Source organism: Lissotriton helveticus, chromosome 12 (genome assembly GCF_964261635.1).
Source record: "Lissotriton helveticus chromosome 12, aLisHel1.1, whole genome shotgun sequence".
NCBI lineage: Eukaryota > Metazoa > Chordata > Amphibia > Caudata > Salamandridae > Lissotriton > Lissotriton helveticus.
Window position 1 is genome coordinate 811595823 of NC_136073.1, and position 25681 is coordinate 811621503.

At 44.0% G+C, this 25681-nt stretch overlaps 1 protein-coding gene across 2 annotated transcripts in view; it reads left to right on the forward strand.

Annotated features, from left to right (window-relative positions):
- Positions 1-12548, forward strand: part of MUC1 (mucin 1, cell surface associated) — a 76490-nt gene extending 63942 nt beyond the window's left edge. For both annotated transcript variants that reach the window (XM_078670441.1, XM_078670442.1), the window contains 5 exons: positions 1450-1523; positions 2299-2438; positions 3258-3376; positions 4479-4619; positions 9375-12548. In XM_078670441.1, coding sequence (XP_078526567.1) covers positions 1450-1523; positions 2299-2438; positions 3258-3376; positions 4479-4619; positions 9375-9443 — 543 coding nt within the window. In that variant the 3' untranslated portion in view covers positions 9444-12548. The remainder of the gene's footprint in view (positions 1-1449; positions 1524-2298; positions 2439-3257; positions 3377-4478; positions 4620-9374) is intronic.
- Positions 12549-25681: the final 13133 nt, after the last annotated feature.

The following is a 25681-nucleotide window of genomic DNA, read 5'->3' on the forward strand; positions in this document are numbered from 1 at the left end:
GTATGGTTCATTGAAAGGTGGCAATAAGAGGAAGTAAAGGCAACTTGGAAAACAGTTTTTAAGAATATGAAGGGGTTTTAGGGTTCGGTGTATATATTTTTGGGGGGGGATTCAGGAAGGGGTGCCTAAGAGCCAGGGTCTGCTTTAACGCTAAAGGCACCTGTTGGAACAATCATTTTGGTCCACCCCCCCCATGACCTCCTTTTCTATGGATTCCCTGACTACCACCATCTCCAGTGCCCCTCCTCTCCATTGCCCCTCTCTCATGCATTTCACTTGTTTTATAGCGCTACTCATACCAGTGTAGTGTATCCAAGCACTTTCCATCACACACAGACCACGAGTCATACGTGTTTAAATAAATCTAGGAGGAGGATTACCAGATGTAGGGATTCCATGTCATCCATATTAGTAGGAATTATATTTCAGTGTTTGGTCTGGAGAAGCACAAACTCTGGATTCAAAACGTACTACCGTGCTCCGGTTTGGCTTTAATAATAAGAATGTATTCCTATCAAAACTAACCCTCTTTAGCAACAATAGGATAATGAAAGACTGGGGGAAAAACATAAGATTCCAACCCTATGCCTTGCAGTTTGCATGCCGCTCTTTGACAGTTCATAGGTCACTGTGCTATATTAGGATTGTAATTTGTGAACTACAAGTAACAAAAGGATCTCTGTGACAAAAGCAGTAACCCACTGAGCTATCTACAAATACAGTTCTGTGATCTGCATGGTAAAAGTTCTTTGCAGCAGCCCTATCAGGACTGCCGCTAGACAAAACGTAATCTCTTTCCATCAGGTGTATAATTAATTACCAATGTTTATCTTGACATTTTTATTGTTGCCTGAAAACTGTCGAACACACAAACTCTGCAGTGGGTGTTTTTACTTTTAAACCCATAAGTTTATTTCAAAGCCCAGCCCCCCGGAAGTCTTCACGAGGTGCGGCTGCAACAGTCGGCTCTGCTGAGGGACTTTGGAGGTTTATGGAAGGGATATGTGACCGGGTTTAGGAAAGGGTAGTATTAAGGAGTAGTGTTGAGTTGTAAGGATTTAGGGCTAAATAACTGTACAGGGTGCTAAAGGCTACTAGAGTACAGCTGAAGACATTTGAGAATGCATGTAATAAAAAAAGACTTAAAACTGGACATTTTTTTAAATTGTCGTGGGTAATAAGGAAGGCTATGCCATTACGAGGACAATTTCTCCTCCACTTTAATGTAGTCTACATTTTAAAAGTCATCTTTATTGCATGCATCTGTGTCTTCCTACTTTTCTATGGACCCTTGACTGGAAATGTTGCTTTTAACTAGATCTGGGGTTAAAACTCCAGGGCAAGGCCTATTAAAAGCAAGTAGGGACTGCAAAAAAAGAGGTTTGAGTGGGATCTGCTTCTGTCTAGCAGTGGCAATCTGTTGATGATGATCTCTTGTCTATATTCCAGTGCAACGAAGTCTACGGTTGCAGCGGTTGTTCGACTCAGAGCACCTACGACGGAGTCACCGTGCTGGACTTCAGGTATGGAGCCTGGCTGAAGTGCGCATGCGCTGTTCTGTGAGGTGTGCATGGATTTACTGTCTAGAAATCTAGTGATCTTCAAAGGTCGCTTTTTTTTTTTACGCCAAAATTGTCCTGCATGGAAAATGTGCCAATATCTAGGACTGATGTTGCCGCATTTTGTGGCTTGACAGATTGTGTCCCACTAGTGCAGGTGCTGACGTGCCCAAACTGCATCTTCATCTTACAGCTGAACACTGAGATGCAGTACGATATAGCTGCTATGAAGCGCCAAGAAACCCCTTGGTGGATGCAGCTTTACAAACTCCTAATTAGGCTCTTTGTGTTTGGCACCTCACACCAGCTCTGCCCTCTCCCTTGTTTCGACACACAAAAACTGCCATAGCACTTGCATAAAGCGCTATAGATCGAGGCGCTATGTACTTGTAATCAATCACAACAGCTAGTTCAGTCATCCAGCCAGCGACTGTAAATCCCGACTCTGTGGGGTTGCATTGCGTGTGCTTAGCAGTAGATCTGGTCTGTTGAAAGGAGGATGGACTTGGCTTGTAGGAATTATGGCTTTGTGTGAAGGGATGGGTGTTGCTGTGGGAGGGCTGGACACCCCCCAAGAGCTGTCTGCAGGGAGTGTACATCATCATGTGGTGGTGGGGCTGTGGTGGCCCTGCACATGCTCAGTCTGGGCGGGAGCTGGGCTGTTGTAATTTGTGTGGGTGTGTGGTGCTGAGTAAGAGAAGTAGAGTATCGGGGATCTAAATTACTCTTTGCTTTCAAGGTCTGGCTCTGTGATTGCCGACAACCGGCTCAACTTTAAAGGAAATGGCATTACACCGAACCAGGCGGAAAACCTGTTCAATGAACAGCTGAAGTCGGGCAGCGGCTCCATCAGTGGCACTCCGATCAACGGCGTGACAGGTGAGGGCTGAACGTGGTGTGCTCACTAGGCCTTGTGAGTACGCGCTCCATCTGAGGTCTACCTGCCAGGACCCAGTCCTGAGACCGAAATGAGACGCAGCCTCTCGTGGCCTTTCTTGCTTTCCTACATGTGTTCTTTCTTGTGACGTTTTTTCTCCCTTTCTTTTTGTTTTCCGTGTTTTTTTTTTTTCCTTCTGTTTGTATTTTTTTTTCCCCAAGTAGGAGTACGAGTATTTATTAAAGCTAAAACCCTGGTGGGACGTTGCCATGCCAAATGTAGCTTGGCCACTTAAAGGTTACTCATATAAACTGGACCTGGCTATTTGAAAGACTATCAGCTGCAATGTGCCAGTCTGACATTTTTTATGGCTTCAAATTTGTGAAGTGTTTTTGCCCATCGCTAGATCTGTTTGTCTCCCATGATGGGATATCCTAAGATTAAGAGAGCTACATGGAAGACAGGAGACACCTGAAACTCTCTTAAAGAGAACTATGATCGCAGTTCAAAGCCAGTGCTCTAATGGGGGACAATCCTCTGGGAGATCGTGGGGTTTGGGGGCTGGCTTACCCCTTTACTCATTCTGCTTTGGCAAAAGATTTGAGTTCAGTACCCCCTCCGTCTATGACTGAGTCTGTGTTGACGGGATCTTTGGTTGTCCTTTTGTTTCCTTCTTGGTCTGGTTGTGGTAGAATGTTATGTGCATGCCGGCAGGTTCCTTTGGAAGGATGAGAGTTCTGCACACGGGTCATACGCTAACCCTGCCCAGGCTGAAGTAATCCCTGCAAATAATTAATCGTTGTTCCCCATTTTCTTTCCAGCAAGCAGAAATGAAATCGCCAGCCCTACGACTTGGAGCCCCGTGCCTGGCTGGGGTATCGCCCTGCTGGTTCTGGTCTGTTTCCTGGTGCTTTTGGCTATCATCGGCATCATCGTCTTGGTAAGCGGTCCGTGTAGCTGAGCTGATAGCCATAGTGGCGGGGCAGAGGTCTGCCACAGGTGGGGGTGACATGCTGGGGGTCCAATAAGAGAGAAGCAGTTTGAGAAGGGAAAATGTTCCAAGGGTTAATGTTTTTTTTAGCTTGGAATAACCATGCCAGAGCCACTTGGTAGGTGGAGTGATTCCGTTTGGAATAGTGGAGTGGGGTTTAGACCGTGTGTAGGGTTAACGGTCTGTTTTGAGAAGGTAGCTGAGATCCCGGGGTAGAAGTTGGCCAAGGGCATTTGGACCGGAGAGGACGAAGAAGGCTTCATCCACGGGATGGCTGGGGGTCTACCCAGCAGAGGATATAGACTAGGGATTTGAGCCCACCCTGGTCTCCACCTCCAGTGTTTAGATTAAATAGTTCTCCCTGCCAGTCCTGGGTGTCTATCACTTACCAACAATAGTTATTTCTTTGTTTGACAACTTCTTGGGCTTTAAGAACAAGTGTGACCTAGTTCACTTGATGGCCTCTTTAATGGTTGAGAAGCTTCCCCGGTTCATCTTGAACTTCCAACTTTGGATTTATTGGATGATCACGTTATAAAACTTGCCACCAAGACTGGACAGGTCATTGGTGTAGATATGAGGTAGCTGAAGACACAGAATGAATCTGTTTGAGTGTGTGATAGTGAAGGCAGATACACCAAAGCCTTTTATTTCCAGCAAGGGGGATCGTTTTAGACCTGTGTGACCCGAAGATACACCACTATGAGCGTGAAACGGCAGCACTCACTTTTCAATGTTTTTCAACTTCCTCCTTTCCTCTCAAGACCCCTCATGGGGGTCATGCTTTCTGTTCTCTAGACACCCTCATTATGTCACTTGTATGCATAAAACTACTGTCTCCATTCTGCTGATCCTGCTCTACTTAATTTATGTTCAATTTGACCCTCCATATAGCCCCTTATTCTAGCCGATCTTGCTCAATGACGCAGAGACAGTTCCTCCGTCACTCATTCCCCTGAGCATCACTCACTGTACCCTCTTGTTACATCCCTCATTGCCCTGTCCTCCACCTTATGTCACCTTTTCTCTGACATCTTGGTCTCTCTAACAGCTCCTCAAGTTGTGTCGGCGAAGTCAGAGAGGAGAGATGGAGATCTTCGCCTCGCGAGGGTCTTATCACCCCATGAATGAATATCCTTCCTACCAGACGCATGCGCGGTATGAAGTTCCTGGGAAGAAAGGCAGCTACGAGGTAAGAAGTATACCTGACACATCAAGGGCATCTCGTTGGCCAAAAACTTTATTACAGGGAACCTCTAACCAATGACTGTCAGCAAACAATCAAAAGGCTCATCTTTGCAGACACATTACTGACCAGACCCTATGTACTTCTAAGACGCCTCAATGACTATGAAAGACTCACCAGAGGATCCCGAAGCCCTCCCTGGTCAACCAGGGCAGACATTATCTATTCAATGCCCATTTCAGGAGCTGTAGGCCTCCAATGTTTCACAAATCCATGCTCCAGTAGCTCATCCAGTCTAGGTGTTTGCTTCTTCGGGCTTGTATTCCTGATTTTATAATGGTCTGAGCGGGACTACAAGATCCAATTTGCAAAGCAAAAAATATGGATAAGCTACTTGTCCATAGAAATGGGAAATTTGGGAGCTTGAAGCAGTCGTGCTCATAGAAGCCTATAGTGGAATCCACCTTGGTCCGCTCCATCCAGAGCCACCTATTCAATTGGATGTTGAAAATGGACCTCAGAGGTCACATCGCTCCTTAAACAAGCTTTGGTAAAGACAATAGGACTGGTTTCACCCTGACAAACCTTACAAACTACTATAGTGAAAAAAGTGCAAAATTATCTCTGTATACTGTTAGGTCTGGGAGATTAAGCATTTAATGCATGATAATTTGGAATACTTCTGAGATGTAAAATAGCCCCTCATGCATTCCATGACAGCACTAGATTGACGGCGGAATGGTTTATCAAAGAGCCAATAGCCTGAGATGACAGTTAAATACTGTGTGGGCAGAGCCAGAACCCATTCTTCGAATATTATAAAGAATTGGCAACATTGATTCTTACAGACTGCTGTTCTGTTAAGCTAGACCTTAAAACAAACCGCCAGATGTGTTGTATGAACTCGACAGCGTCATAAAGTTATAAGCTTTGTAGATTTTGCATAACTTAACTGGTGGCCTTAGCTTCTTGCAAATACCTTTCTAGCTGTAGTTAAACTGTTTTCACAGTTTCTTTTTTATGTATAGTCTTAAACGTTCTGGATTTTATATTTAATTTAAAACCCCCTGTATGTTGGGCGGAAGTGATGTTACTCCTATTGGTCCAATCCTTGTCTTGGGGTCGCTGTGCAGGGCCGGCTTTAGAGCGGTGCGGCCCCAGTGGGTGCTGTACTAGAGGGGGTACTGACCTCTTGGGGGGTGGTGGCTGTATTAAGCAATACATTCGATTTCAAAGCACCTGCTGCAGAGTTCCTTGTGCACCCAGTTTCCAGGCATCAGTACAAATTTCAAGCTCACTCTTGTGATTAATACTCCAGCTGGAGAGAGATTGGTGTTTAGTCAAGAGGCAGTTTTGACTGGCCATAAAGTAGCACAGAGGGTTAATATGCCTGCTGCAAAGAACAGACCTGTATTTTATGTGGATAGGGGAGTGGATTAGTAAAGCCTTTTCCAGAGCTTTAAAACAAATTAAATGTATGCAGGAGCGGGTCTATGTAGAGCTGGGCACTTTTGCCGGGTGGTAGTGAGGTAATCAGAGGAGATGGTCATGGTGAGGGGGGCGCCAAAAAATGTTGCACCAGGTGCCACCAGCGCAAAAGACTGCCCTGTTGCTGTGCACTTTATTTTGTATTTTTTTTTTATTTTAAAGAGGTTCTAAGGACCTGGAAAAGGTCCCTGCTAGTTTTAACTTGGTGAAGGATATCCACTCTCCACTGTTAATGTACTGTTTAACCTTCCACTTATTAATTATTAACCTAAAGTACTGCAGCCATCAACTGGTGTGAAAACAGCTGAATAAATAGCGGGCACTGGAGGCGACTATCTGTTAATCCAGCTGCCCATATCTCCATGTGCTCAGCCTTTCACCACTGCCCAAGCCCCCTTTACTCCTTTCCCCTTCTGTTTCCTCCACCCATCCTTCTTTTTTCACACTCCTCTCCCAATTCCCTCCACTTAACTACACACTGATCTCATTATCAATTGACCCCCCCCCCCCCCGGCTCCTTGACCGATGAATTTGACCGGCCTTTTCTCTAGGAGACGGGTTATATTTAGGGGCAGCACTACTGGGCAGTTTCAGCGGAGGGCACTTCCTTTTCTACTCGCTGCTCTGATGCTTGCAAGGATTAGTCACCAGTACTTGACTTGTCAATGATGACTGCTGGAGAACAACCTGGTCTCCCACTAGGAAAGATTCAAAGATTTCTAATTAGAGATCCAATTAAAAGGAAATAGTTATAAGTTTCTAAGTCCAGGCAACTGAGTGGCTGCAGACTTCTGATAATTTGTAAAATACAAGTTCTCTAGAAAGTGAGTTTTTTTTTTTATTTTTAATTTTTTTAAATTTTTTTTACAAGTCTTTTCCCAGATCCGTTTGAGCAGTGGTTGGGGCTACTAGATGGATATCAGTGGCCAGTGCAATATTTTTATTCCCAGAGTACTCTCTCGTCATTCGCCTCCATCTCAAAACAGATGAATAGCGATAAATTTTTGGGTGCCTCCGAGAACGGGAGGGCCTGGTAGGTCAGATGGAAATGCTAAGGCATCTTGGGAAAACCTAAGACTGATGCCTTGGTAATTAAAGTTGCTGATATTTTCTTTTCTGTTTTTGGCCACATGGTCTATCTGCGCATAAGGCTTTTGGGATAGGTTTAAAAGATCCACAGGAGAAGTAATGTGAAAAAAAACACAAGAGGAAATCTTCTGTGGTAGTCCTGGGGTTCTCCAGGTACCTTCACAACCCACAGAATGACTGAACAAGGTCGCTGGCCAAGAACAGGCAAGGTGTGATTAGAGGTCCCCTTTGCTTTGCTGATGTGTCCTCTAGCGCTTGTCCCTTGCTCTGTAGCATCCCTTGTCCCTTGCTTGGCAGCATCCCAGGTCTCAGGAGCAGGGCATCGCGGAAGCCCACATCAGGAGCAGCTAGGTTAAGTTTGGAGCCCTTGCTTCCTTTCAATCTTCCATCCTCTTCTAGTTTTAGCTTTAAACAAACTGTATTTTAGCTGGGGGGGAGGGGCCAACCCTGTAATTTTTTAACCCTGGAATTTCCTTATGTCCCCTTTCCACAAATGCAACTGGAAGGGCACCACTTTTCAAGTCTCCATAGCATTACAGACCTTGGTGGGGGGTGTCTTGTTGGTATTTGGAATGTATGAGGATTTGTGGTGTTCTTGTGGAGGGTTAGGTTTTTTGTAAATCATTTGTGCTTGGTTACTGGCCTATCATAAGTAGGGGGTGTCTGGTCTATCCAAGTCTTCCAGACACCATGTTTCTTGGTGTTTCATTTGACAGCGTGGGGCCTGAAAGCGCTGAAGTTATGACAGTTGGCGCAAAAATGCAAAAGGGAAACTTAAGGGATGGAAACGTGGTGCTCTGACGACATGGAGATACGGGGCAAATCTGGTCAATGAGGCTTAACATCCCATGTGCCCCCCTCCCACCCCCACCCCCACCCCCCCCCCGGATGTTGCCCAGTGGCTGCACACCTCTATAGATCGCCCTACTCTTGTGTCCATAACTTAATGGGTTTTTGTTCTGAAGTAGTACCAGGGAAACTTCCAGATGTGGGAAAAGTGTTTTATCTTACTGCGGAGAGAAAGGGGCCACATTCAATCCTTTTGCCTGTTCAGAAGTTGTTTTAAAGCACATTTTTATTTTCACTCCTTCTACAGCTAGGCTGCTGGCTATATCCCCTCTAGCAACATGCGAAGAGGGGATGCTGCTAGCCTGGATACCATGCAGTGACCCAAAGCCGGGTAACCTGTTTCGCACTAAAAGAAAATCGAGGTCCACCGTCCTTCCCCCCCCCCCCCCTCCCTGTCCGTTTCCCCTGGTGGTCCTAGTTTTTTTCCCCTCCATTTTTGTCTTTCCTGCAGCAAACACCATCATTAGACCCTTCTAGCTAGGCTAAGTTTTCTTATTTCTTTGTGCTGTTAAAATAAATACAATTGAGCTTCATTGGTTCCTAATTTGCTATTCCAGGTTTAGTTCTAAAATGTTTTGGGAACATGTAAGTTTCCCTGACCTAATCTAGGGTGGGTAGAAAAATAGTAAATTAGGCTTTCAGCCTACATTAGAAAAAATATATATTTTTCCTCAATTGTTCTTGTACCAGAGGTGGAAGAGTAGATTAACCAAAGCGAACATCTATCCCTGCTAGCAGCAGGTAGAGTTGCTAAGTCTGGGAAAGAACCAGCAGTATCCCAGTGAGTGACCTGCTATCAGTGGGACTCTGCTGGTTCACATTCGAGATCTGGCATCTGTTCCTAGCTGGAGTGGAGCACACCTATGGCCGCCACCGAGCAAGACACCTTCCCAGTTGCGCAGGCTGCAGTGCTTGTGGTTGATACTGTGCTATTTTTTTATACAGCTGGAACTGCTTCAAAGCTAATTTTGCAAAAGCAATTCTGAGTTAAACATTAACCACCTGACCTCATAGGGTACAATGCAGGTGCACGGCAGAGTGCTTTCAGGCAGGGCAGGCGTGTGTGCATAGCTCCCGTTGAGCGATAAGAAGGATCCTTGGGCGGAGGGTTGGGAAGTACGGGGACACAGCAGGCCGTAGCTGTGTCCAAACTTGTGAGCTTTTCAGAGACACTACCTTGACTTCACTGTCCATCGCAGCAGTCCAGCTCTGTCTGTCCATTATAATTTGGGAGAGGCAGGTTCATCTAATGTCTGGCTATGGATACTGATTCAGAGGTTTCTGGTGTGTGCCTTTTTTTTTTTTTTTAAACCCTTCTCTTTGTTTCCCCTACAGCTGCAGGCCAATGGCTCTAATAGCCAGTATTCCTTCACAAACCCAGGCGTGGATACCAATAACCTGTAGGAACCTGCCAAGACCCTCAGGAAGACAGCCGTCCTAAGACTCGTCCATCGCACCCGTTGAACTTTGTTAAAGCTGCAGACTTATACCCCACCTGGACCAAGCGTCCCCAATATAGCCCTTTTCCAAAGAACCATCCTGAAAATCCACTGTGAGCAGCAAGAATATTGGACAAGACCGCCATCTGCCAAAACAACCGGACAATTCAGAGGTCAAACTTATTGCCAAGAGGTGGTGGAAGATATGAAGGCTGCGCTGGAAAAGCCAGGGACGGTTTCTGACACTTGCCTGATGGCCATCACACTAAAGTTAACTCCCAGATTTTAATGATGCGGCCATTTCTGCCTCTTGGGCACCACTGCCGGGACGTTGCTCCTGGAGAGAGACAAAGATGGCTTCAGATGATGGCAGTCAACTAATGAAAGGCCTCATTTGCAATTTTGGGTGGGGAGTGCGGGTTGAGCATTTGGACTCTGCCTCTAGAATACTGTTTTTTTTAAATTCTATACTGTATAAGAAATGCTTGTTTTGCACGAAGACTGACTCAAAATCTTGATACTTAGGAGCACACCACCTCCAGAAAGGACCACATGTCTCGGATCCACAGTGAGAGTGCCCTCCTGTTTCCACAGCACTGTGCCCCAGACAAGCAGAAAATGACATGTTTGCTCTTATCCACTAAGGTGTTTTTTTCTCTTTTCTCTGTCCTTGAGAGGTTACGGGATGAGGGAACTGTCACCGGGAGTTGCGTCGTCAGTCCAGAAAGTCTTAAATTGAAACCAAGACAGCGTAATCTCTTTAGTCCTAGTCAGTAAGTTTTAAACGTGTGTGTGTGTATGCGTGTGTGTATGCGTCAAGGTAGCATTGTTCTGGCAGGCACATTGTGATTGGTTGAGAGGAATGCCTTTGTGTTTGAGAGGTTCATCATGGGACTCGAGTGAATGCTAAGGCTTGTTATGTTTTCTTAGAGGACATTCCCTATTCACCATGATTCAGAAAAAGGATTGTTGCACAGAACTCAAAAGTCAGCTCCTCCCCATCCATGAAGTGCTTGTGGCCTCTTGTAACGCTTTGGAAACAGCATTCTGGCCAACCTACTGTTCTCTACGGTAGGGGCCACGTGGATCTATGTGGGAATATCTGGACTACTCGGATGTTGTCTAGGCCCAACATTAAATAAATCCCCCATTATGCTGTGGGTTCCCTAAAATGTACTCCCTGTCGAAGTCAACCTAATAGAATAGGGTGACGATATTGACAGGCAAACTGATCTTTTAGGAGGAAACATTGTTTGATGTCTCACACGAGTTTCAATATGTTCCTCTTCTGTGGGATTAACTTTAGAGACCTGTTGCTACTCTAGGAAAAGCCTGTAAGAACCAAATGGAAACTTGAAGTCCCGCTGGATGTCTGAGGACAGAAGCGGAGTTGTCAGTAGTACTTGAAATGTGGCTGCTGGAGAGCAGAGTTTGTGATTCATCAGATGTGACTCGTTGGAGATGAGATATTGGTTCACAAAACTAAGACTTAAAATCAGGGACCTTAGCCAGGAAACCCTGAGACTTGGGTGCAAATATTGTGAACTTCAGCAGTGGGATGAAATTGTCAATCTAAGAAGCTTCTTCAGCTACAGAGGAGTGTCTTGGATCCCTAAAATGAAGCACATACTCTAAGGAACCAAGACGTCAGTCTGACAACTAGTGCACAGATATCAGTAGCTAGAGCTTTGTAAATTCTAAGATTGTGTCATAAACATTGTGAAACTTGGCTTCAGAAATGTGATTCAAATCCAAAATGTAGTACAGAAACCAAGAATCTATGCTCTGAAGAAGGGATTACTGAATGCCTGCATTTATAACCGGGATGAAAAAATCTAGACAAGCAAGCTTAACCTAGAAGTTTCGATAAACTGAAAGTGTTCAAATGAAGCAAACCGTAAATTGCCAACAAAGTCGCAATTCATTTCCGATCAAATTAAGCTTGCATCAAAAATCCTCACCACGACTGGATAGTATGAATAAAAACAAATATATATTTTGTACTGAGAAGCCATACAACCTCTACAGTGTTTAATTTCCAAAGTGCTTGTCACACTTAGAAGGGCTACTGATGTACATTTGCCTGTTGATCTATCATGGTTGGTTGGCCAATCTTTGTCAACAAGCAATGGCCAAATGTAGTCACGAGGTCGATTGTAAAATAAAGCTATTGCTATTCATTTTATAAATTTGTAGTAGTCTGCAATTCCAGGAGGAATGGGTTGGGTTGCAGAGGAGCCCCAAGGTATGTATCCTGGGACATATGAAGGCACCCATCTTGCTTCTAGATGCAGTTTGCTTATGATTTGCAAACGTGTTATTATGGTAGAACACTTGGCAAGATATATTTGACTACGCCCACTAGCCAAGGAAGGCGTATCTCTTTAAGCAACACTAGGGACGTCGGTGGGTTGGTAATGTGGCATGGTCTCCAGTTTGGTAGCATTAACGTTTAGTATTTACATCCTATTTGATGAGAAAAGCGGGACCGATCACAAATAGGATGTAAATACTACACATTGATGCTACCAACTGGAGACCATGCTTCTGTCCTTGTAGGGGGGGGGGGTCCAGTTACTTCCGGAGCACAAGTACCAAGCCATTCCACCTCTGAGATCAACGCTATCCTTGCACCCACCCCAAAGGGATTGGTTCTAATGCACAATTTCTGGGAGAGGGGTCCTTGTAATAAACAACTAATTTGTGGGTGGCTGTCCCGAACATTGTTGGGCGTCATCTGCTATAGGTGTACGATCCAGGTATTGGATTTTTAATTCCGAGAGCAGTCACAACTGAATGTTTGTGTCTTATTTATTTTATTAGTTGTCTGATTCATATGAAGTCTTGTGTTTTTATATTATCTAAACTTTCTATAAAGATATGACTGTACATATATATTTGTATATGGATCCAGAGATGTATATTACTTTTATAATAGGCAACATGCCATTTGCTTGAGCAGCTGTGCTCAAGCACTGTTGATTTATTGTTGACTTTAGCTGCTGAGTTACATATTTATAAGGTTCCGTTCTGTGCCTTTTTGTTCCTCAATAAAATATTCCCAACAGAAGCTGGCACTCGGCATTATGTTTTTTGGCATCGCTCAGGTGTTTTGTGGAGGCAAACCTTAGATGAAAAGTACGGGTGGTAGATATGTGGTTGCTATGAAATGCTAAATGGAATATAAAATTGATTTATTTTTAAATCCATGAAGTTGATGTGTTTGTGGATGTGCTTTTTTTCCGCCATACTTATGACCTTTTTAGCAATGCAGGCAAACGCACCCTGTTCAGCATGACCGCATATAGACTGTAGGCAGGTATAGGCAGTCCCAAGAGAATAATGCAGCAGGGGAGGACCAAATTATGTAGCATGTTCAAGTTATGGGGCCAGAAAAGGCAAATTATGCAGCACATTTTGTGTCCGTATTATTTCACTATTTTGTAAATATTTTTTTATAACTATTGTGGGCAAAGGTTATGCTTAATTAGTACCAGTTTAACATCCAAATACGTCAATGAGCAACTTAAAGGTAACCAGTCAACTTTTGGAAAGGGCCTTCCGATGTACACCAACTGGCATCACTGCGTTTTTTTAAATTATTTTTTATTAGTTCAACCAAGAAACTATTTTTTTAATTAAAACCTGCAAAGAATGAAGCAGATGAGTATGTGGCAAAACCATAATTATGGACAAAATATCTTGCCCAGGATACTGGCCCTTCTCATCCGTACTTTGTCTACAGTTGGTTACTCGGCCACATCAATTTCCTATCCAGATAAGCCATTGCCCGGTCAGGTCTGATACTTTTGTCATACCGGTCCATTCTGCCTTTTTTCTGATGAAGACTCGGAGAACCTATTTTTCCCATTGCCTAACAGGAGAGCCACAAACCCAAAGGTAAGACTGCAAAATGGGCCAACATGGGTTGGATGTTAAAATAACATCTTCATGTGGGTGCAGTTGACCTTTCACACCTGACTTTGCTGCACTAAGGTCAACTATGCCCCGGGCATTACTGATGTCATAATACCCGCCCTGACACTGCCCATGTCCCTCAAATAAGCCTCCCTAGGACAAGCCTGCGTCAATGTAACTTCAATAAAACCACCAGGCCCATGGACGTCAATTCACCAAAATACCAGAGGTAGCGGAAGCGACATCACACACCATTTGACGTTTACTTTATCCACACATACACACACTGCCTCTCGCATAAACACTCTCTCACCTACAAGCATGCAAACATACATTTAAAAGCATGTTTTGCTTACCTCGGGTGACCAGGAGAGTCATATTCCAGCCAATTTTACTCCTTGTATCACACCAATAGTGATTTGTGTTCTATTATTCACTATTAGTGCAATAAACAAATTGACCAAAAACTAAGAAAGGGAACGTGTCGTGTTCATGACACTGGTTTTGCCACCTCTGAGGCCAGGGGTCGCAAGGGGCAAGCCAAGGGTCCCCGCTGCGGCCCCTGGCAACTTCTAAATGACTTCTATGCCATGCCCATCTCAATGTATCTAAATTAAACCCCCGCCCCTTCTACCTCCTAATCCCCTAGAGTCTGTCCAGCTTACCCTTCTCACACAGGATAGACTTCAGGGCCATCCAAGGCGCCTAATGAGTAGGTGCTTGGGACCCCTACAGTTTAGTCTACAAATGGAACCTGGACAGATTTGGGCCATTTGTATATAAATATTGGCACATGTTTACATGTGTGCCAGCGCAATCTGTTTTACAAGTGTGGCTGCACAAGCGTCCCTACTCTAATACTAAAGTTCCCCGGGGTGGTGAAAAGTAGGCCCATACTCCAATTTTGTCTGGGGAATTTATGATAATATGGACTCTGATGTCCTAAAATGCGGGATCTCCTTTTCCCATTTCTGAGATACAATCTTAATCTCCTGGTGCCTGTTAAATGCAATACTTGCACCACAAATACAGATAAATATTTAAAATAGCTTACCGTATGCAAGAACCACAAGTGAAGACCATTCTAAGAGCACCGCTGGCAAACTACACCTTCAGTAGTTGACTGGTTGGCCGAGGCAGCAAGGGAATGCTCCAGGTTTTGAAGGAGTTTGAATATTTGATCAGAAATACTATGGTGATTTATCTTGCATCCTTGCTAACATTCTGCGACCTAAAAAAGGTAAGATTTTCAAGTTTTAAAACTTCTGATTAGCATCATGACGTCAAGGGAAATTATCCTGCATGCTTTGGGACCCAAGCAAGGCCCCTGCTCCATGTGGCTTCTGACCACAGTATGGCATTTTAGAAATAAGACTCCATGTCACTTCTGATGCCTTGTTTCAGTTCTGAGTGTTTTACAAATCAAAATTTTCCCAGGCATGTTAACTGAATGGGATCACAGACTACAACTCCCAAACTGCATTAACTTGGTAAATGAAGCCTAAAACAGCAATGCATCCTCGGTGACATGAAATAATATGTTGGTCTTAGAAATAAAAACCATGGAAAATATGAGTCCTCTTTGTGCGTAGTGGCCAGTTTTACGATTACTAACATCTCCTAGCCAAGATAAGGGTGCAGTGCACTGACATTACTGCAAAGCAAGCAATTCAGAGCACTCCAATTCTTCTTTTTAATTAATTTCCTGAACGGGAAGCTTGGACTCTCTTCTTTTCAGAGCTAATCCCCAGCTTCCTCAAAAGCAGCAGGAGGATTGTATAAAATCTGAAGGTTGTAGTTTGGCTAAAAAAGCAGTAGCTTATTCCTTGGTTTGTAGGCTGGCAAGCGAGTTTACAAAAAACTCTGCTTTGTCTTCATAAATTTCCAGGCTTTCATATAATCCACCTGTGTAAAACAATTCAAAAGGTTGTTTCTATCTACCAAACCGTAGAAAAGCCCACACCTAGACATGGTTTTCCGTTTGCCAGAGCAAATGTTAGTAAATCTAGTCTAAAGAGCTTAATTTGTACAGGTACTGAGCACTGGAAGTCCTTTTTGGGCGCCATCATCATGAGGGTTGGCTCAGTACAAGGTAGAGCGACACAGCAAAGGGCAAGTGAAGGAATAAGATGCTGCCTCTGAAGCAGGAGAAAGGGGGTCAGTCAGGACACCAGGTTCTTTTTGAATTTGGAACAGTCACAGGACCTCACGAGGTAGGGGTGTGGGAAGAGCAGGTCGTGCTAAGTATGGTATACGTTTTAAATAATGTAGGAGGAGACAGTCCGTAAGTTCGGAGATGTATGCAATGACTCTTGCCATTCCAGATGTATATTTATAAGATTGCTTGGCCAATTAGGCATGGTTTCATGTATGGAGAACTGGCCATGAAACCAGTCGTTTTAGTCCAGACCGTTTGATTTTACTAAAGTTTTATTTATATATATATATATATCTGTTTGTTTCTACAAAAATCCTTGCTTTGAAGCAGACGCAGCACAATAGGATGTGGGTCAGAGAATGTTTGATTTTAATTTTTAAATTGCATTACATCCACTATCAATGCAAAAAACGTGCAGATTATGGCTGATGCGTTTTGGCGATTTGCCTTCAAATGGACCATAAATATATACATGCATATTGGGGCTCTTAGCTAGCCCTCTGGAATTGTTTCCTCTTTTTGTGTCATTCACATATTTCTTCAGCCCAGTATGGCATTTAGTATTGTTAGGTCTTGCATTAGCCAAAACCTTCTAACGTTACTAAAAATGTGTGTATTTATATATATTTTTTAGCAAGCCCGCTTCATCTATTATCCATGGTGGTAGGTCATTCTACTTTAGCCACTGGTTTACTTCATTATGATTGGTAGCATTCCACCCTTTCACAAAGAGCATATCCACACAAAGTAGTTCCCTTCAGTGCCAGGAACTACTAGGACAAAGTCTACTTTTTGTGACCTAAAATAGTTTTGCTTTCAGCCAATGTTTATTTTTTATGTTGGTGGGAGCCCTCCAGATCCCCAACAATAAAGTTTTACAAAAAGCATGGCTAAACAAAAGGACTGACAATGCCGAATGTTATGACTAGGCAGGATGGTCATCCAGTCGTATTTTGGTTTGCAAAGGGCAGAAGGACAAATGTATATTCTGATTGTGGATAGGCTCAATTAACTAAAAAGACAAATTTAATTAGAACTTTTACAGTATCAGGCAAAAATCAGTTCTGCCATTTTATGCTCTTTTTCCTTGCAACAATGCTACTTATTGTAATATATGCAGATTATCGATGTGACCACCTTTAGGCACACATTGTTTGCTTTTTCGGGCATTACTCATTGGGCTTCAGCTGCTTGCATTGAACCTTCTGAAATACCCATTACACAAAATATAATTTCAAGCACACTCCACCTCAAGATGGCATTCCCTTGTTTTTATGCGATATTGCCCTACCTTGTTGATATACACAACCTTGCAAATGTAGCTGGCAGAGTGAACTAGGCTCCCCAAAGGTGCAGTAAGTATGTGCAAACCGAGGAACAGATTCACAGCCAGTGTGTCTATATTGAGGTGTCCTGTTTCTGGCTCTTCAAATGAGGGTACACACCGTCATATCTGCGAAGTTTCCTGGGTCCATGGGTGATATGCTGATCCAGTCTAGATATTTTTTTTTTCCTTTTAATTCTGGGTCTGGTGGCTTTGTAAATTCCATTTAAACCAGGACAACATACTCCAGAATTCAAAGTGAAAACCTAGACTTGGGGCAGCACATTAGCCTGGGAAACTTGGCATATATGCACTGCTGAGACCTTGAAAATCTGCCCTACCTGTACTCTGCGCCTAGAATCTTCGTGGCGCTGTAACGTCAGCCGTTCACAGGGGCCTGGAAGCAGAACCCGCCATACCCGCGGTTTTGTATTTTTGAATATTATTCCGTGTATGCACGAGGCGGAGGAAGAAGTCAAGTGAGGTGCTGGAGCGGTGGCATGACGGTAACATGGGGCATAATGGTAAATGCAAATTTGGTTAATTAATGGGAAAACAAACCCACAAAGGTAAATAAACCTCTGTATACGCCATATTGGCAACGCAACGTCTTGGCATACCTAACTGGGAAGCCGAATGCTTTGCGCGTGCGTTCCGTGTGACCTTTGCGTCACCGGCGGCGCGTCTACCGCGTGGCTCACGTACAGCCGCCATTGATCTTACTGAGGACGCACCGCGTGCTGTCACTAGCAGCTGTCAAAAGCTTCGGAAAAAGTATGCGAAATTTTAAGGTCACAGATTCAAATTTCTGCTGGTGGGTAAGATGTGCAGGCATACTCTGCGATCTGCAGAAAAAACTGTGAAAATATATATTAACCTTTTTGCGGCTGAATTTAAAAAAAAATTGTAAGGGAAATAAGTGTATTAAACAGGACTGTACACTTGTATTTATATTGTACATTATTGGATAGCTAGAAAGCTAGTTAACAAAACACCTACATCTGTGGTCTCACCCACCCAAAGCCACTCTTGTGTATGTTGACTTCATGGTTTCTGCTCCCGTGCAGAAACTCCTCATGCATGATATAGTGATCAATTTAGCCTGCTACTCGGCGGCCACCTTTACAATAAACTAGTATTTGTATTGTAGCATTTAATTATGGAACTTGTGTAGTGCTTAAAACTCCTTAAGAGGCCAGGAAGCGCCCCATTTCTCATCGGCTACTGGATGCCCTTTCAAAGGTGTGGGATTTGAAGGTTGTGGGTTGAAAGGGTGTGGGATGCAAGATGTCCTGATGATTGAGGTGCGTGAAGACATTCACCAAACATAGGTCGCTGCACACCACAGTGCATAAGCATGAAGTATTACAGAGTGTGTGCTGTGCACTTGTATAGTGCTTCATTGCACTTATGAGGTTCTAAAGTTAATTGTGGATGGGTACTGTGCTACTCCAAAGGTGGGCTTGGAAGAATGAGAGTCTGTCTTGGATGTGGCAGGTGTTTTCACACCTTGTGGTTGACACGGACAAGACTGTAGGTAGGGGGCGAAAACCCTTTCTGATGGGAATGTACCCTTCGCTCAGCTGGCAGGTCTAGAAAGAGATGGAAAACGATTTGTAATTTCCAAGATTATTTGGAAATTTCCACCACAATGTCCCAAATCTGGAAGTAACCAAGGAATATTCATTTTTATTTAGAAAAATCTATATGGACTGTCTGTCATTCACTATGCACATCCATGAAGCCAGTAGGACGGGATATCTTCTTACTGCTGTAGAAGTGTTTAGCAAAAGAGATATTAACGGCGATAGAGAATTAATACAAGAAAAGGGTTTTAATGGTTAAATTGCTTGAACAAACTCATATTTATTGAACATTGGGTAGAAGGTTTGAAAAACAAAACCAGGCGAGGTGCATCAAATTCTTGCAAAATAGAAATGTGTGTTTGTCTTCTCTTTTTCTGTAGATTACAATGGTCACTTGCCCCAGGAAATCACAGTTGAGGCCCTCTCAATATCTCATCAACCGTTAGCCAACGCACACAGTCTAGAATATACCACCAATGAGGGACGGATAAAATGTAGGACAGACGACCCAAAAAGTCTCCTCTCTCTTGCAAAGCAGGCATTGGGTGAAGCACAAGCAGCAGAACCAGACATAATTGAGAGCTGCGGGTGTTCACAGAAACACTACGAAATAGCACTGGAACAAAAAAGGGAAACCTGCGACCCAAAGGATCGGTCTCTGTTCAGAAGCAAAGCAAATATCCAAACTTCAGAAAAAACGTTCAACAAAAGAAGTTAAGTGTTGATAAATCGAGCACTCCGGAGATTGGGGAAAGACCCCGCTGCGCAACAGGAGCTGAGACCGCTAAAAGACACCAGCAGAAAATTGACATGGCGTCTCAAAAAAGAAGCAGGCGGAACCCTATAGGCTAAACTTCTATACAACGTCAAAAACAACAACCGCTCACAGTTTTGGCAAAAGATCAACACTCTGACCACCCAGCCATGTCAGGGCATTGCATCTCATGTCACAGAAGAGGCCTGGATAACCTTTCTTGACTCACACTTTACCAAAATTCAAGAAACCCGACCTGGGACAAATCACTTCTCGCTCAACCCTGAAGCTCGACTATCTCAAATAGTCTATAATCAAGCAATAGAACAGAACATTTCAATCACGAATGCACCAGGCCCAAACGGGATCCCCCTATATTGTTTAAACAAGAACAGTAATTCTGGGCCTCTATGTTCAGACCAATGTTTGAAAAAATATCTTGCAAACATCAACAATACTGTCATCTTGGAGGGGCGCAATTATCTCCCCCATCTACAAAAAAGGAAACTGGAATGACCCAAAAAGCTACCATTTGGACAACGAGGCCAAATATTTCCCAGGAATATTATTACAGGAATTAACGTCCTGGGCTGCAGAGGTTACAGCAATTCCACTCAACCAACCAGGTTTTTGTAAAAATATGGGGACCACAACCAACATCCTTGCCCTTTTTCTAATGATAGACGCTGCACTCGCATCAAAACAACCACTATACGTGTGCTTTATTGAATCCAGCTCCGCATTCGATCATGTTAATAGAAACCTTTTGTGGCAAAAGCTAAAAATGCTGAATATTCCACCACTCCTTATAAACCAACTAATCCTCTTGCACAGCAATACCTGGGTGCAAGTAAAACTGGGCGCAGGAGAATATTTAACAAGGAAGATCCCTACAAGTATAGGGGTTAAACAAGGCTGCGTGCTTGCACCAACACTTTTTAATCTTTTTATGACAGAGCTATCGGTCGCCTTGAATGAATGCAACTCGCACGCTCCCAAGCTAGGGGACTTCCAGCTATCCAATCTATTTCATGCAGATGAATTGGTGCTTATCAGCCAGACCCCTGTATCCCTGCAACGCCTGCTGGACATCACATCTTGATACTCGGAAACCAATAAACTTAGTATCAATCAAAAAAACCCTACATTTTTGTGCGTTAACACATGCAAAACAAAACCAACAAACAACTGGCACCTGGCAACGCGTAAGCTGGAGACCGTATCAGAATACAAATGTTTAGAGGTTATCATTGATAACAAAGGCAATACACACCTCAACGTGAGGCCATAAAAATAAAGAGGAATCATGACAGCAGTGGCATTAAGGAACCTAAAAAACAAGATCTCTGGCCCGAGCTTCCTTTCCCTAACAAGGGTGATCCAAGCAAAACTAATACCATCTATGACCTACGTCAGTGAAGCTATGAGAAGGAGGGACGCTGACACACTAGACAGAACCATAGCTAGAACACTGTGAATGATCTTTGGCTTTCCGGGATATACCTCACCCACACAAATGAAGCTAGAACTTGGGCTACACAGAGAAGAGCTGGCATGTAAAGGCACATCAAAAGCTGGCATACATCCGAACAGGAGACCTGGAAGCGCTAAACACCCTTCTGTGGAAAGAATTACAAGCCAAAGTGGTCTGCCCTGCAAGACTTTACTTGGAGGCTGCTCTTAACCAGTTGGAACAATGGGAACAACCAGGGACCCATGCAAGCTTTAAAAAAGCAGTAAACAACACAGTCCAGAATGAATCCCTCTTGCAAGACAATGCCTCCCTGGCAGAGCGCGCACGCGGCTGGCTCACCATACAGTCCTACACCCAACCCTCGCCCCTTCCTGAGATTCCGTCTGGGACTGCTGCCCTCTGCATACCACTCGCCGCCGTGTTTACCTCCTCCGAAGCCAGCAATTTGCAGACTCTGTGGGGATGGTGAAGAGAACATAGTGCACCATATCACCATATACCAGGAGCTAATACAGGAACGCCGCACCCTCTTGAGACCGTTATTTAACAAGAAACTTATGGTCCTGCAGGCAAGCGGTGCTGGCAAGCTTCCTCGGCGACGATGTCCAACTGAGCTGCCATCTGGTAAAACTTTTAGCAGCCACGGAAACCTATATCAACAAACAGGAAAAAGGCCTAGCAGGTAACACTGTTCCAGACGTAGTGCGGAACTCATCACTGTGACCCTCAGCGAGAAAGACTACGCTTGCACCCTCACCTAACTAAGAACGCTAAGGCTGGCAGTCTGCACACATCTTGCACCTCAAAAGGACCAAGCAACTAGGAGTGGCTGAGGGTCCTGCTTGCAAGTCTGCACCCACTGCTGAACTCGAATCAGGGACTCAACCCTGCGGCGGCAAAGGCTATGTACCTGTAAACTAGCTAGAAGGGCTCAGCTGCCTCCCTGACTCTTTCGCCTTCTGCACAATCAGTTATTTGTATCCTTTTAATGGTCTCCCAGGGATAGTTCTGTTTTACTGCATTATCGTTTTACTACAGGTTTTACATTTTGTTGTATTAAAACAAAGAAAATGATAGTTTAAGGCCCCATGGTGGGCTAACCCCGGACACCCTGCATTAGGGTGACCAGACGTCCCCGTTTTCCCAGGACGGTCCCCGTTTTTGGAGAATTGTCCCCGTGTCCCGACACTTTTCTCCAAGTGACTCAAATGTCCCTGTTTTCAAACAGTGTCCCTGTTAAACACAGAAATGTCCCTGTTTTTCATTGTTCCGGTTGAGCATGCGCACCCTTGCTCTCTTTTTTTTGCAACTATATGCTATAGTCCTTAAAAGTGTAACTGTAATAAAAAGTACTAATGCTGCTGCATAAAGGCGAAGGGTGCCAATAAAAGACCTCGGATTTGTTATCTGTAATGCTTTATCATCTCGGTCTGTGGAGGGAGCTGTCGTAGTCATTTTTCTATGTCTGACAGCTAATCAATTATGTTGATGGTTACTGAAAAACATAGTCCTACTTCTATGTCTATGACCTGTCCCCGTTTTTTGTTTTGAGAATCTGGTCACCCTACCCTGCATCCCTTTATTAAGCCGCTTTCGCACTTAGCACTTTTCCCGGCATTCCTGCACATTGCTGCCGGCCGCCCGTACCGGAATGCTGCAAAGCACTCGATTAAGAGGCTGAATGGCCAGGAGATGCGGCCAACCACAGGCCTGCAATTACTGCCTGCAACTATTTCTAATTTAAATTGTTTAATTCACCGTGAATTTTAGCACTGACATACATTTGCACATTAGGCACATCATACACTTTACTGTAATAACCAAGCACGAATTGCAACTAGTGCCTGGGTTCCTTCGGTTTATGGATCTCGACGCAATTTTGCGCACAGAGACCCCGTTACTTGCGGACGACCTGTGAAGTACCCTGAGCTCAAGCCAAGGTGTGATTTCACCAATTTTCAGGTTGACAACTCAGAAGCCCTTAGCTAAGCATCCCAAGCATTAGAAGGTGAATCTACCCTGTATAATACAACTAAAGTTTAATGGATCTGCTTTAACACTTCCTGTCACGGTACCAGGACGTTTGCTCCAATTCTTGGCTCATGGTAACCAAGGTAGTCTGCATCTGCTCCCTTTACTTTTACGCACCATCCGGGACATCGCGTTACTAGATCGAAATTTTTGATAGTGTTTTATTCTGTCCTCGATGTACCTTCAGCCTTTGTTTTTCACTACCTAGTCTTATCATGAGAAGTGAACATTGGATCTGTTCTTCGAGCTGGGAACAGCATGCCTGGTTTGTTGTTTTCTGTGGTTAGTAGTTTCTGGTCAGATCATCTGGTTCTCGGTTAACCACAGCTACGATTGGATCCGTTCAGACATGTCAAAAGATGTTGGGGTCCTGGGCCACAAGTAGAAACTGGCATGGGAAGAAACTGGGGAGATATAGTTAGGCGCCCTGAAGGGTTTATGCCACCAGAGAGCCCTGGGCACTGAAAAACTGACAACTGAAGCTAGACAAAGGAAGACAAGAGCAGACTCTAGCCGACCCGTGGATGACACACCAAGACACAGGACTTTTAGATGGATTGAGCAAGCTGGGAGATGGGCCGATGGTTGATTGAGATCTGTGTTTAAAGATTTTTAGAGATTGGAGCAGGCAGAGAAGGACAAGTCCTAAGATGCTGATCACAGAACACCAAGGGCTGTGCACTTGGCAGAGATTGCTATGTTGTTCCACAGGCACAGATATCGCTTTGCCCACGTTAATGTGTTTACATTGGTTTCTAGGTGCCAGTGACTATCTGTCTGTTGCGCATAAATTACTTTATTTATTTAACAGAATTTTATATAGGGCAAACTTCCTTCTTTGTGGAAAGGTGGTTGGGGGTCTATTAGGCAGAGTGTATGGGTTTCTGTACATGTGTTGGTCTCAGTGCATAGGTGCCTTCAGTTCTTTTATTCAGTGCAAAGATGACTTTAGGTGTGTTGGCCTATGGGTATAGGTCTACATGTGTTTATGAACGTGTGCATGCGCAGTACAAACCAATTATCTTCGTCGTTGCTAGTTCTAACAGGTTTTCCCTATGTTTCTAAATCCAACACAATTTCGGTAAACAGAACATTCAGTTTCTCTTTCCTTGTTTACGGAAACTGTTTATCCCCAGAACTTCCTGCTTTTCTCATACGGGGTTTACAGAGGATACAGACTGCACCTGGCCATAGGTGCTACCGAATGGGAGCCCATATCTTAACTTTAGGGGTTCCTTATGTTGGCGTAAGTCTCCATGGTATTTGTTTGAAGCCTGTGGGATCTTCCATTGGACAGTTAATTTGTTCTGGAACTCCTTGGTTTCTAACTTCCAGCATCATATGTTTGAGATCCTTTGTGTGTCCTTCCCTGGTCCTCGCTGTCCTGAGCATAAATAATCTTTTGGTAGGACAGATCCGGTATGATAAAGGGAGCAGTGCTTAATTTGTGCCTGCGATTGTCGGTGGTAAGCGGCAACAATCACTTTTGATCACTAAGTATTTTCATCATCAGATGTTGACCCAGAGCAAGAAAGAATGAGAGAGAGAGAGAGAAAGAGAGACACAGAGAGAGAGACAGAGAGACGGAGAGAGAGACAGGGACTGAGTTAGACAGGATGGATGAGGGAATAAATAACCTGCAAGAGGTATATAAATAGACTTAAACTGAGGCTGTAGTGAAGAAAGAAACATGAGATCAAATCAGAACTCCTCAGCAGTGGTATTCAGGCATCCCGGTGTTCAGCAGCTCCTGAGAAAAACTTTGGCCCCTAAACTTATTATTTTTTTATTTAATCAAATTAAGCACCGGATGAGAGTATGTCTGCAAATTGGCAGTTGGCAAGAAGACCTCAATCATTATATTGCCTCTTTTGCAGAGGATGTTGGGGCCATTTACAAACCAGGACTGGTTGGGAACAGGAATGCAGTTTGTGATGTGACCTTACACTAACAGCTCGCATGGCAAATTTTAGTTTTACAGAGGGTTTAAAAATGAACTCCCTAATGAATATTAATCAGGCAGGTTGCATTTTGTGAACCACTGGGATTGGCTTCAACTGCAAGATTTATTTTTTTATTTTGGTTAAAGCAGTCCATGTTCATGAAAATGACTGATACTGTTTTTTCTTCTTAAAATGGTTCCCATATGTGAAGACGTGGAGGAGAGCAGAAAGTGGTCCTCTGGAGATCGGTTGTTCCCTCCCTGAGGTAGCTGTCACGATTGCTAAAGAGGGACATATCCCGCCAGGGGTGACTTGACTTTAGGGCAGCACTGGCCTTGGTGGGGGGTGGGGGTGCTTACGAAGCACTGTATTTAAAAACTACTGGGTTTAAAATCACCCACTGAAGAGGTTCCTTGTGTGTCCAGCAGTTTTACGGTAACAGTAAAAATGTCAAGATAACTCTAGTGAATAATGTTCCTGCGAGAAACAGAGTTTCAGAGTTTTGTCTAGTGGCAGTTTAGACTCATCATAAAATAGAGCATGGGGTTAATGTGCATGCTGCAAATAACGTGTATCATCCAGATCACAAAACTGAGTGTGAGCGAACTATGAGGCGCGCTATAAAAACAAGCATTAGAAATGCAATAGGTCTTGCATTTTTTTGAGTTAGAGCTATTGGTATAGCTCAACAGCTCCCGGACAGAAATTGCCACTTTGCAGGTGCCAAACAGAGCATTGCTCCGTGAAACGGCCTGAAAGCCTAAAACGATGTTGATAGCCTGCAAAATAAATAGGCAGATCACGATGTCCAGGAGGAACCGCGGACGTGTTGAGATGGCCAACGCAAGGAAACAATGAGTGAAATCGCCTGAGCGTGACCCAAGCATGCAAAGGCGGGAGAATCAGACCCAATGCACCAATAAAAACCCTGTATTTCTAAATGGCACAACAAACAAATGGCAATTCATGGGCATGCCAAAAGCCGATAAAGGAGATAACAACAGGTCTTGCAGGC